Genomic DNA, 14146 nt, shown 5'->3' on the forward strand with positions numbered 1-14146 from the left:
ACTCTAGCCTTTAAATAGACTCCCTTTTTAGACCAGTTGATCTGCCGTTTCTTTTCTTTTTCTTCTATGTCCCACTCTCCCTTGTGGAGGAGGTCCGGTCCGATCCGGTGGCCATGTACTGCTTGCCTGTGTATCGGCTGGGGACATCTCTGCGATGCTGATCCGCCTCCGCTTGGGATGGTTTCCTGCTGGCTCCGCTGTGAACGGGACTCTCGCTGCTGTGTTGGATCCGCTTTGGACTGGACTCTCGCGACTGTGTTGGATCCATTATGGATTGAACTTTCACAGTATCATGTTAGACCCGCTCGACATCCATTGCTTTCCTCCTCTCCAAGGTTGTCATAGTCATCATTGTCACCGACGTCCCACTGGATCATTATTGTCACCCTGGGTGTGAGTTTTCCTTGCCCTTATGTGGGCCTACCGAGGATGTCGTAGTGGTTTGTGCAGCCCTTTGAGACACTAGTGATTCAGGGCTATATAAGTAAACATTGATTGATTGATTGATTGATAAATAGATGGCTATATCATGGTATTATAAGTACTTTTTTAGTGTTGACTTTATATACATTACATTGCATTACCAGCCCGAGCTATCTATGTATCGTGTCATTTAACCCATTTCCAGGTTTAGTGTCCGCCTTGAGATTGGTAGGTCGTGAGTTGAAACCCCAGCCGAGTCATACCAAAGACTTTAAAAATGGGACCCATTAGCTCCCTGCTTGGCACTCAGCATCAAGGGTAGGAATTGGGGGTTAAATCACCAAAATTATTCCCGAGCGCCGCCACCGCTGCTGCTCACTGCTCCCCTCACCTCCCAGGGGTTGGAACAAGGGGACAGGTAAAATCAGTGGTATCTATCAGTGGTACTTTAACTTTAACTTTAAAGGGTATTATGGGCGGAATAGAGGAGCTCTTATTGGCTCCATTGTAAGCAGACTTAAGTTTGATTATTTACAAGCTAGAATGCATTAAGGAAAAATCTATCCATCTTCTTCTCTCTCATGCAATCGGCAAAATTCCAAACAAAGGGCAGGTAGGGCTGGGCGATATATCGATATAGTCAATATATCGCGGGTTTTTCTCTGTGCGATATAGAAAATGACCGTATCGTGATATTCGAGTATATGTTCTCACGCAGTTGCTTTTAGCTGCTGGCATTACATGACAGGTTCTTCCCACACTTTGTTGTCTCTCCTTCTCACAGACGGCAAGCGCACTTTCTTAAAAACGTCACATACGTAAACGCCCTTGAGGAGCAGAGAGGTAGCTGCATGGGTAACGTTAGCTGTGATGCGAGTGGTAATACGAAAGAAGGAAGGTGCGAATTTGGTAACAAATGAAGGAGGAATTATTTCCCAAGAAAAACAGCAGGGGGTCCATCGTCTGGCAATGGTTTGGCTTCAAGTGGGAATATGTCAAACAGACAACTGTAATTTGTCAAGTGTGGGGCAGAAGCGTTGCTACAAAAAGCAGCAATACTGCTAAAATGTAGCACAGTGGTTCTTAACCAGGGTTTGATCGAACCCTAGGGGTTCGGTGAGTCTGCCTCAGGGGTTCGGCAGAGCCTCTGCCGCGGAGGTCAAGATAAACACGACTCATTGTGTAAATAAAAACTTCTCCCTATTGGCGTATTATGGACACCCCCAAACAATGTTCCCTCTAATTTTCCATCTGATTTGCAGGTGTGTAATTTATTGTGAGTTCAAGCACTGTGTTGGTTTTGTTGTTTGAACAAGCTGATGTTCATGCACGGTTCATTTTGTGCACCAGTAAAAAAAAACGAAAAATATGTCTTGAATTTAAAAAAACATTTATTTTTCACTAAAGAAGGGTTCTGTGAATGCGCATATGAAACTGGTGGGGTTCGGTAAAGTCACCTGCTAGAGAATGAAGAGTGCTTACTCCGCAAGTCAACATCTACATTCGGTGCCACACCAACAAAATGCCAAGGCAACCATTTCCACATCAACACCGTATGAGTAAAATAGTCAACAACATAAGGAGAAAACGTCCGCAGTGACCTCCCACATAGCGATTTGATTTCCTCTTTTTTATTTGACAGTTATTGAAATATCTTGTGTGACATCATGCACAAAAGTTCATTTGTTTTAAACTATTGTAGTGGCGTTCTGTACAAAAAGTGCACTTTAATTTAGTGTTGTTTTGATATGTCATCTTAGTCACATCATTCACAAAAGTGCACTTATAGCTTGTTTTAAAATGTCTCTGATAATCTTGCACTTTCTGTTTTGTTTTTTCAATTTATTTTTATTGACATCCAGCATCAGACATTTCCATCCACTAAATCATGTTCACATACATCACATGTCTGCCCTAAATGTCAAAAGTGTTTTGAAATGACATGAAAGTTTGTGCCACTGCTTAATAACTGTTTAATAAATACACTTTTGGTCAATTGACTTAGTTGTGATTTCCCTCTCTGCATGAAAGTTTAAAATGAGCATATATTAATGCAGCATGAACTAGAATGTTTTAATGTAGACACATGGAATCATCATACTGCTGTGATTATATGCATCAAGTGTTCATTCAAGGCTAAGGTAAAATATTGAGATGTATATGGTGTATCGTGATATGGTATAAAAATATCGAGATATTAAAAAAAGGCCATATTGCCCAGCTCTAAGTGCAGTTCACCTTTAATGCTTGAACCATCTTTGCTCATATTACGACGTGACATTTTGACTCTTTTCTCATTAATGGATGGCTTTATCGAAGTATTATAAGCATACTTGCCAACCCTCACGAATTTTCCGGGAGACTCCCGAAATTGAGCGCCTCTCCCGAAAACCTCCCTGGACAAATTTTCTCCCGAAAATCTTCCGAAATTCAGGCGGAGCTGGAGGCCACGCCCCCTCCAGCACCATGCGGACCCGAGTGACGTGTCGACAGCCTGTTTTCACGTTTGCTTTCCCACAATATAAACTGAGTGTCTGCCCAATTACGTTATACCTGTAGAATGATCGAGGGCGAGTTCTATGTTTCTTATGTGGGTTTATTGTTATGCAGTCTCAATAACGTCCTCCCAGCGCGGCAACAACACACAACAACAGCAGTCACGTTTTCGTCTACCGTAAAGCAGTTTGTCTGCCATACATGATAAATGATAAATGGGTTGTACTTGTATAGCGCTTTTCTACCTTCAAGGTACTCAAAGCGCTTTGACACTACTTCCACATTTACCCATTCACACACACATTCACACACTGCTGGAGGGAGCTGCCATGCAAGGCGCTAACCAGCACCCATCAGAAGCAAGGGTGAAGTGTCTTGCTCAGGAAACAACGGACGTGACGAGGTTAGTACTAAGTGGGGATTGAACCAGGTTCCCTAGGGTTGCGCACAGCCACTCTACCTCTGCGCCACGCCGTCCCATAAACAGCAATGTTGTGACACTCTTAAACAGGACAATAATGCCATCTAATGTGCATGCATATGTGACAATAAATAACATCTACGGCTTTTAGAGCAGTGGTTCTCATCCTTTTTTCAGAGACGTACCCCCTGTGAACATTTTTTTTAATTCAAGTACCCCCTAATCAGAGCAAAGCATTTTTGGTTGAAAAAAAAAAAGATAAAGAAGTAAAATACAGCACTATGTCATCAGTTTCCAATTTATTAAATTGTGTAACAGTGCAAAATATTGCTCATTTGTAGTGGTCTTTCTTGAACTATTTGGAAAAAAAGATATAAAAATAACTAAAAACTTGTTGAAAAATAAACAAGTGATTCAATTATAAATAAAGATTTCTACACATACTGCGATGAAGTGGCGACTTGTCCAGGGTGTACACCGCCTTCTGCCCGATTGTAGCTGATATAGGCACCAGCGGCCCCCGTGAGCCCAAAGGGAATAAGCGATAGAAAATGGATGGATGGATAGCTGTAAAAAAAGATAAAAAAGCCTTGCCTTTACCGGAAGTCGCAGACGATGACGTCACAAGGGTGAGGGCTCCTCACGTCCTCACATTGTTTTTAATGGGAGCCTCCAGCAGCAAGAGCTATTCGGACCGAGAAAACGACAATTTCCCCATTGATTTGAGCGAGGATTAAAGATTTGTGGATGATGATATTGATAGCGAAGGACTAGAAGAAAAAATAATAATAAAATAAAAAGCGACGGCTCCGTGAGCAGTGTGAGCGTTTCAGATGTAATTAGACACATTTACTAGGATAATTCTGGAAGCTCCCTTATCTGCTTATTGTTTTAATAGTGTTTTAGTGAGATTGTAAAGACATACCTCTAGGTCGGATGGCTGCGGTGAACACGCAGTGTCTCAAAGAGAAGCCGAGGAGCCAAGCTCACAGCTGCCTTTTAAACAGCTATTGCAGGATGACGAATAATCCAATGATGTTTCCGTTAAGATATATATCACAATTTTCCCATCCAAAAACATGCTGGTTGACATAGAGAAACATGTTCGCTTGACCGCTCTGTGTTAAAAACAAAGAATCACCGGATGTGTCTAGGTGCTAAAGACAGCTGCAATCCACCGCATGTGTTGCAATGTTAATATTTCATCATTGTTATATAAACAATAAGACTGCGTGGTCGGTAGTAGTGGATTTCAGTAGGCCTTTAAAGGCCTACTGAAATGAGATTTTCTTATTTAAACGGGGATAGCAGGTCCATTCAATGTGTCATACTTGATCATTTCGCGATATTGACATATTTTTGCTGAAAGGAATTAGTAGAGAACATCCACAATAAAGTTTGCAACTTTGGTGCTGAGAGAAAAGCCCTGCCTCTACCGGAAGTCGCGGACGATGACGCCACATGTTTGATGGCTCCTCACATATTCACATTGATTTTAATGGGAGCCTCCAACAAATACTGCTATTCGGACCGAGAAAACGACAATTTCCCCATTAATTTGAACGAGGATGAAAGATTTGTGTTTGAGGATATTGATAGCGACCGACTGCAAAAAAAAAAAATTACAAATAATAAGTAAAAAAAAAAACGCGATTGCATTGAGACTGATTCCGATGTTTTTAGAGACATTTACTAGGATAATTCTGGGAAATCCCTTATCTTTGTATTGTGTTGCTAGTGATTTAGTGAGTTAAATAGTACCTGATAGTCGGAGGTGTACGTCCACGGGTGTCTTGACGCCAATGTCTCAAGGGAGTTGACGGCAGCTTTATGGGCGGCACAAGCTCAGCTTTTCTCCGGTAAGAAGCGACTTTTTACCACAATTTTCTCACCGAAACCTGCTGGTTGACATTCCGTCGTGATTCATGTTTGCTTGACCGCGCTCTGATCCATAGTAACGTTTCACCTCCAGGAAATTTTAAACAAGGAATCACCGTGTGTTTGTGTGGCTAAAGGGTAAAGCTTCCCAACTCCATCTTTCTACTATGACTTCTCCAATATTAATTGAACAAATTGCAAAAGATTCAGAAACACAGATCTCCAAAATACTGTGTAATTATGCGGTCAAAGCTGACGACTTTTAGCTGTGTGTGTGTGCAGTAGAGATGCGCGGATATGCAATTATATCATCCGCAACCGCATCACCAAAGTCGTCATCCACCCGCCGTCCACCCGAACCAACATTTTATCAGAGCCGCAACTACCCGCCCGCTGAAATACATCAGAGGTCGGTCACCTTTACCACTCACAGAGCTATTTAAACCCGTTTCACAGAGTAATGAAGGCAATTGGAGCCGCTAACGTTTTCGCGAATATCCAATGGCGTTCATCCTGATGACAAGAATATGGGCGTGCTGTGAAGTCATTGCCTTTGACACCTTCAACAACATGTATTGTTAGTCCGGCAACATGTTGTATGCAGCTTCCACAATCACACGTACAAGATTGAAAGGCATACTGGGTGATACAGAGTACACTGATGGTTGTGATATAAACAACTTTAACACTTACTAATATGCGCCACGCTGTGAAGCCACACCAAACAAGACTGACAAACACATTTCAGGAGAACATTCTCACAGTAACACAACATAAACGCAACACAACAAATACTCAGAATCCTTTGTATCCGTGACATTTCCTGAATATATTTTACACCCCCGCGCCCCCAACGCCGCCCACCTTACCGACGCACGGGGGAAGGGGGGGGGGGGGGGGGGTTGCTGCTAGTGGGGTGTATAAAATAGTCAGGATTTGTCATGGATACAAAGGATTCTGGGTATTTGTTGTGTTGCGTTTATGTTGTGTTACTGGGAGGATGTTCTCCCGAAATGTGTTTGTCAATCTTGTTTGGTGTGGCTTCACAGCGTGGCGCATATTACTAAGAGTGTTAAAATTGTTTATATCACAACCATTAGTGTTCTCTGTGTCCCAGCATGCCTTGCAGTCGTGTGTGTGATGCTGCGGAAGCCACACACAACATGATGCTGGACTGACAAGCAGATCGTACATGTTGTAGAAGGCGACAAAGTCAATGGCTTCAAAGCACGCCCTAATACTTATTAACTGGGTGAATGCCGGCAGTCATTCTGGAGAATATTAGCGTCTCCTATTGTCTTCTTCGGTTTGTGACACGGGTCTTAAACGGCTCTTTGAATGGCAAAGGATACCGATCCCAGTACCATGTATATCAAATATTTCCGGATGGTTCAACCGCCACCCGCCCGAATCTAATTAAAATCTATTTCTTCGTCATGTCACCCGCCCGACCCGCGGATAAACTCCGCGGATGAGACCGCAAACCGCGCATCTCTAGTGTGCAGCGCTCATACTTCCTAAAAACCTGTGACGTCTTGCGTCATCATTACAAGACGTTTTCAAGACGAAACTCCCGGGAAATTTAAAATTGGAATTTAGTAAACTAAAAAGGCCCTATTGGCACGTGTTGCAATGTTAATATTTCATCATTGATATATAAACTATCAGACTGCGTGGTGGGTAGTAGTGGGTTTCAGTATGCCTTTAACCCAGTTCCAGGCTTTGGTTCTAATGCTGGACCAGTTCTAAACAGTTATATCATCACATGGACCAGCCTCGTGCTGCTCATTTGCTTCATGTGTCTGCTGACGATGATGATGAAGAGGAAGAAGAAGTGGGGGGAGGGGAAGGAACAGAGCCAACACCTGCGGCCATGACGGCACCTTGAGCACCACCCCCTCCCCTACCCCTCCTCGCACGTTCCATTTCCTCACAGCGTCCGAGGACCGTAAACGCACCACCCACACGTCACGTGCCTTCCTGTCTCTCCCTCAGTAAAAAAAATAAAAATGAAAAAAATAAAAAATAAATAAAATAAAAAGGTGTTGCATCACCTTGCGTGCGGTACCTGTCTCCGAGCAGGACTGAGCCGCGACCCCGCCTTCCTTCACTGCAGTGACGGTATACCGACCGCCATTGCCGAAACTGCCACGAATTAGCGCCTACAGCATTATCATCATCGGCAGCACAATGAACGCCAACACAAAGACAACGGTCCAAAAAAAAAAAAAGGGGAGTGGAATTACAAATAAAACACGCACAAGTAGGTCAGGATGATATAAATCCCGCGAGAATGAAAGCTAAAAACACGAGAGGGGATGGAGGAAGAAAAAAAAACGCATATCTACCTGCGCAGGTTGACATTTGGAGCATGTGTTCCGAGCTCCTCACGACATGTAAGCAGATCCGGTTCCGGTCGGTTCCCGCAAAAAAAAAAAAAAAAAAAAAAAAAATCTAATTTCTAAGCCATCAATCAGTCCCGTTAACCGCGTTCAGGTAAACATGAGGAGGATGAGGAGGATGAGGAGGAGGGTGCTGCTGGTGGGAGATGTAAGGACGCACCGTCGTGACGTCAGCACGGCAAGAGAGAGAGAAAAAAGGTGTTCTCCCACCCACCCCCGGCAGGGATAAAAATAAACAGGTATAAAAAAAAAAAAAAACACAGCAAATTTATTTTTTTGTTTAGAAAAAAAAAACACATAAATAGTGCGCTTTGAGCACGCGTGTCTGAGCTTTTAAGTGATTAAAGCCGAATTGCAGGTGCCTAAAAAAACGACGACGTGGGTCGCCATGTGGTCTGCTTCCTGTGCCGTCAACACCAAACGTCCACGCGGGGGTTTGGAGCCGCAAAAACAAAAAAAACAAAAAACAAAAACGGTGCGTTTCTTTAAGCCAATCCGGTGTGGGCGATGACGAAATGGCAGATAAAAGTTTGGCGCAATCACTTCCAAGCTTGTATATTTTTTTTATTTTTTTTTTTGCTGCAATTTTGGCACTAAGGCGAGGGTGGGGAGGGGGGGGGGGGGGGGTTGGAGGAGGAGGAAGGGAAGTGGTCATCCAATAATAAACATCCCATCGCTCTCTTGTTGTTGTTATTATCTTGTTATTACTTCGGTACTCTTGTCTTGTTCTGTATATTGTACAGTATTTTGTATTTCTATAGTGTTTTGTATATTGTACAGGATTGCATATTATTTTTATAGGATAGTAGTCTGTTTATTTCAATTGTTAAGTTTTTTCCTTTATTGCCTCTTGTGTTATTTCACCCCATATGTGTTCCCACTACCGCACCTGAAGTTGGAGTCTTTAATCTAATTATATGCAAATATAATGACAATAAAGTCCATTCTACTCTATTGTTCGATGCCATCACTCACCACCGGGGTAGAACCTCCTTTAGAAGCTACGCATTATTTTTATTGGATAGTAGTCTGTTTATTTCAATTGTTAAGTTTTTCCATTTATTGCCTCTTGTGTATATATTTCACCCCATATTTGTTCCCACTACCTCACCTTAAGTTGGAGTCTTTAATCTCGTTATATGTAAATATAATGACAATAAAGTCTATTCTATTCTAGTCTACTGTTCAATGCCATCACTCACCACCAGGGTAGAACCTCCTTTAGAAGCTACGCATTATTTTTATAGGATAGTAGTCTGTTTATTTCAATTGTTACGTTTTTCCCTTTATTGCCTCTTGTTATTTATTTAACCCCATATTTGTTCCCACTACCGCACCTTAAATTGGAGTCTTTAATCTCGTTATATGGAAATATAATGACACTAAAGTCCATTCTATTCTATTCTATTCTATTGTTCGATGCCATCACTCACCACCAGGGTAGAACCTCCTTTAGAAGCTACGCATTATTTTTATAGGATAGTAGTCTGTTTATTTCAATTGTTAAGTTTTTTTCCTTTATTGCCGCTTGTGTTATTTATTCCACCCGATATGTGTTCCCACTACCACACCTTAAGTTGGAGTCTTTAATCTCGTTACATGCAAATATAATGACCATAAAGTCCATTCTATTCTATTGTTCGATGCCATCACTCACCACCGGGGTAGAACCTCCTTTAGAAGCTACGTATTATTTTTATTGGATAGAAGTCTGTTTATTTCAATTGTTAAGTTTTTCCCTTTATTGCCTCTTGTTTTATTTATTAAACCCCATATTTGCTCCCAGTACCGCACCTTAAATTGGAGTCTTTAATCTGTTATATGGAAATATAATGACACTATAGTCCATTCTATTCTATTCTATTCTATTGTTCGATGCCATCACTCACCACCAGGGTAGAACCTCCTTTAGAAGCTACGCATTATTTTTATTGGATAGTAGTCTGTTTATTTCAATTGTTAAGTTTTTTTCCTTTATACTTGTGTTATTTATTTCACCCGATATGTGTTCCCACTACCACACCTTAAGTTGGAGTCTTTAATCTCGTTACATGCAAATATAATGACCATAAAGTCCATTCTATTCTATTGTTCGATGCCATCACTCACCACCGGGGTAGAACCTCCTTTAGAAGCTACGTATTATTTTTATTGGATAGAAGTCTGTTTATTTCAATTGTTAAGTTTTTCCCTCAGCTACAATCGGGCAGAAGGCGGGGTACACCCTGGACAAGTCGCCACCTTCTGCCCGATTGTAGCTGAGATAGGCGCCAGAGCCCCCCGCGACCCCAAAAGGGAATAAGCGGTAGAAAATGGATGGATGGATGGAAGTTTTTCCCTTTATTGCCTCTTGTGTTATTTATTAAACCCCATATTTGCTCCCACTACCGCACCTTAAATTGGAGTCTTTAATCTGTTATATGGAAATATAATGACACTATAGTCCATTCTATTCTATTGTTCGATGCCATCACTCACCACCAGGGTACAACCTCCTTTAGAAGCTACGCATTATTTTTATTGGATAGTAGTCTGTTTGTTTCAATTGTTACGTGTTTTCCTTTATTGCCTCTTGTGTTATTTATTTCACCTCATATTTGTTCCCACTACCGCACCTTAAATTGGAGTCTTTAATCTGTTATATGCAAATATAATGACAATAAAGTCCATTCTGTTCTATTCTATACTATTGTTCGATGCCATCACTCACCACCGGGGTAGAACCTCGTTTAGAAGCTACGCACTTTAGCCCGCCCACCCGGGCCAGGGTCCCGCTATCAAAGCAAAGAACCCCCCCTCTTAAAGTTGTTTTGATGCTAACGGTGGACGCCAACCGCTCAGTTCAGCGGGGCGAGGTTGGTCCCAGCTTTCATCCACTCCCCGTCAACAAAGTGCGCGCAGAGCGGCCACGTTGTGGGGCGATAAAGCTCACCAAAAAGAGGGGGGCGAGGGGGGTGAAAAAGTGGGCCAAAAAGTGCATAAAAGCAAAGTGAAAGAGCGGACGAGTGTTGTCGTGAAAGCGTTATAAGTCCCAAAAAAAAAAAAGTAAGGAGAGGCGCTCCTGGAGTTTATTCCCAGCAGCGGATAACGGTCCACTGAGGCCCGCAAGAGCCCCGCTAGAGACGCCGTCCAGGTATAACGGTACACCACAACACCGCCCCAAACTCCGCCAAACGTGCCCGAAGTCGCCCCGCAACAACTCCCGCGGTGTTCCCGCCGAGGCGGAGAGTGCTCGGCCCGGCCCCGGCTCGGCGGCCCGGCCGGACCGTGTTGGGACTTACCGCTGCTTCTCTTCGGGTTGGCCTGCTTTCTGCGCTTACACCTGGGGCCATCCGCCATGATCGCCTCGCTCCAGTCTGAAACACAGCGAGTCACCTCCCACCCCCCGCCTCCCCCTCCCCCTTCTCCTCACCCACCCCTGTCTGCTTTACGACGTCACCTTCCCCCCCCCCCCCCCGCCCCCTTCCTCTCACGCGGAACACCTGGTTTGCGACGCTGCCGTCTCCTTTACGGCATCACCTTCTCCTACACCTCTGCACACGGCCCCTCCTACCGGACGCTGCTTTGTGGGACCTTTCAAACACACCCCTCTACTCGATGGAACTGCCAGAGGGCCACACAAACATGATGACAGGAAACTAACATGAATAATGAAAACTATAACTTATATAGGTGGCACACGGAAGAACGTGGCAGGAAGAAAAAGAAAGAACATATTTTCAGCAATGTGTACTGCTTTACGGCAGTCGGGTCACATTGACTAGAACAGTGGTTCTCAAATGGGGGTACGCGTACCCCTGGGGGTACTTGAAGGTATGCCAAGGGGTGCGTGAGATTTCAGAAAAATATTTTAAAAATAGCAACAATTCAAAAATCCTTTATAAATATATTTATTGAATAATACTTTGACAAAATATGAATGTAAGTTCATAAACTGTGAAAAGAAATGCAACAATGCAATATTCAGTGTGGACGGATATATATTTTTTGTAGACATGTTCCATAAATATTGATGTTAAAAATTTATTTTTTGGTGGAAAAAAAGGTTTAAAATGAAGTTGATGAATCCAGATGGATCTCTATTACAATCCCCAAAGAGGGCACTTTAAGTTGATGATTACTTCTATGTGTAGAAATCTTTATTTATAATTGAATCACTTGTTTATTTTTCAACAAGTTTTTAGTTGTTTTTATATATTTTTTTCCAAATAGTTCAAGAAAGAACACTACAACTGATAAATATTTTGCACTGTTATACAATTTAATAAGTCAGAAACTGATGACATAGTGTTGTATTTTACTATGATCACTGAAAAATTGTTGAGAACCACTGTTTTAGTCCAGTGGTTCGCAACCTTTTTTCAGTGATCATAGTAAAATACAGCACTATGTCATCAGTTTCTAATTTATTAAATTGCATAACATCCATCCATCCATCCATTTTCTACCGCTTATAACAGTGCAAAATATTTCTCAGTTGTAGTGTTCTTTCTTGAACTATTTGGAAAAAAATATATAAAAACAACTAAAAACTTGTTGAAAAATAAACAAGTGATTCAATTATAAATAAAGATTTCTACAATTAAAAAAAATCTCACTGAAAAATGGTTGAGAACCACTGTTTTAGTCCAGTGGTTCTCAACCTTTTTTCAGTGATGTACCCCCTGTGAGATTTTTTTTTAATTCAAGTACCTCCTAATCAGAGCAAAGCATTTTTGGTTGAAAAAAAAGAGATAAAGAAGTAAAATAAAGCACTATGTCATCAGTTTCTGATTTATTAAATTGTATAACAGTGCAAAATATTGCTCATTTTTAGTGGTCTTTCTTGAACTATTTGGAAAAAAAAGATATAAAAATAACTAAAAACTTGTTGAAAAATAAATAAGTGGGTCAATTATAAATAAAGATTTCTAAACATAAAAGTAATCATCAACTTAAAGTGCCCTCTTTGGGGATTGTAATAGAGAGCCATCTGGATTCATCCTTCTATCCATCCATCCATTTTCTACCGCTTATTCCCTTTTTGGGGTCGCGGGTGGCGCTGGCGCCTATCTCAGCTACAATCGGGCGGATTCATGAACTTAATTCTAAACAATTCTTCCCAAAAAAGAAAATCTTTAACATCAATATTTATGGAACATGTCCACAAAAAATCAACACTGAATATTGCATTGTAATTTTTTTTCACAGTTAATGAACTTACATTCATATTTTGTTGAAGTATTATTCAATAAACATATTTATAAAGGATTTTTTAATTGTTGCTATTTTTAGAATATTTAAAAAAAAATCTGATATACCCCTTGGCATACCTTCAAGTACCCCCAAGGGTACGTGTACCCCCAATTGAGAACCACTGGACTAGAATAAAAAGACACAATACCAAGAAGTATTGGGTGCTTTTCTTAAATATGTAAAATAAACTGTTATTCAATTCAACGCCAACTAAAATACACAAATAACTAATATGTTTTTGTTTTTATTTTGGTTTTGTTTTTTTTACTTTTTCCTGTTATATATTTGCCCTAAATACAGTTGACTTCAGCTTTGTGTATTTTTTTTCCCATTTTATTTTTGACTAAAGTATTTATTTAGATTTAGAAATTTAGATTTGATTTCATTTTCATTTATTTATTGTCCTCTATTTTTGGATCTCTTGTTTTTTGGGGGCAAAAAAGTAAATATTTGACTCTCTTCCTGGAACTAGTATCTGCCTTAAAACGTAATAAACAAATGTTTAACATTTTTTTAAAAAGACACTATGATACTGTATTGTTTATTTTTTCAGATAGAGTACATAATATAATGTTTAATGCCATCACTACAAATAAATTGTGTTTTTTTGTTATTCGTACATGAATTGATTTACATCAGGCGTGTCCAAAGTGCGGCCCGAAGGCCATTTGTGGCCCCCAGCTAATTTGTTAATGGACCCCGGCCCATTCTAAAAAATACTATAATAATAATTTAAAACATAAAAGAGTAAACAGTGACATGTAACAAAAAAAGTTGCAGTGTTGACACTAATCCATCTATCTAATAACACAAAGCTGCCATGCGGACTGTTATTGACCTGCTGAAGGCTCCAATTACTTCACTGGAACTATTTCACTTTCAAATATTTTGGGGGGATAATACTGCATATTTTGTGCGAAACAAAGTTTTCTTTCACAAAAGGGCATCAAACAAACAAAAAATTATGAAAAAAATTATAAAATCTTATAATCAAGAGATCCACAGACTTAAGCGTTAAAAGAAAAAATATATAGATATACGTTTGGCTTATTTTCAACAGTTATTCTTTTTCATTGTTATGAATTATTGACCTATTTAGGGTTCCAATTACTTCACGTCTAATATTCCACTTTCAAATGTTTTGGGGTATAATGTTGCATAGTTTGTGTGTTTGCCATGTAAATAATTTATGACTTATTTCTAACATTTTTTTGACTGAGACCCTTCCGAAGACCGGGGACCAAACTTGAGGAAAGCCAAAAAGGTAAAAAAAACAACAACTATTGTATTG

At 40.7% G+C, this 14146-nt stretch overlaps 1 protein-coding gene across 2 annotated transcripts in view; it reads right to left on the reverse strand.

Moving 5' to 3' along the window:
- LOC133568710 (zinc finger E-box-binding homeobox 1-like) overlaps positions 1-11013 on the reverse strand; it is a 135476-nt gene extending 124463 nt beyond the window's left edge. The window contains exon 1 of one of the 2 annotated variants that reach the window (XM_061920810.1): positions 10902-11013. In XM_061920810.1, coding sequence (XP_061776794.1) covers positions 10902-10959 — 58 coding nt within the window. In that variant the 5' untranslated portion in view covers positions 10960-11013. Of the gene's footprint in view, positions 1-7566; positions 7704-10901 lie in introns of those variants that run through there. The other variant, XM_061920811.1, reaches the window with a different exon arrangement.
- Positions 11014-14146: the final 3133 nt, after the last annotated feature.

This window comes from Nerophis ophidion, linkage group LG14 (assembly GCF_033978795.1).
Source record: "Nerophis ophidion isolate RoL-2023_Sa linkage group LG14, RoL_Noph_v1.0, whole genome shotgun sequence".
In the NCBI taxonomy this organism is placed as follows: domain Eukaryota; kingdom Metazoa; phylum Chordata; class Actinopteri; order Syngnathiformes; family Syngnathidae; genus Nerophis; species Nerophis ophidion.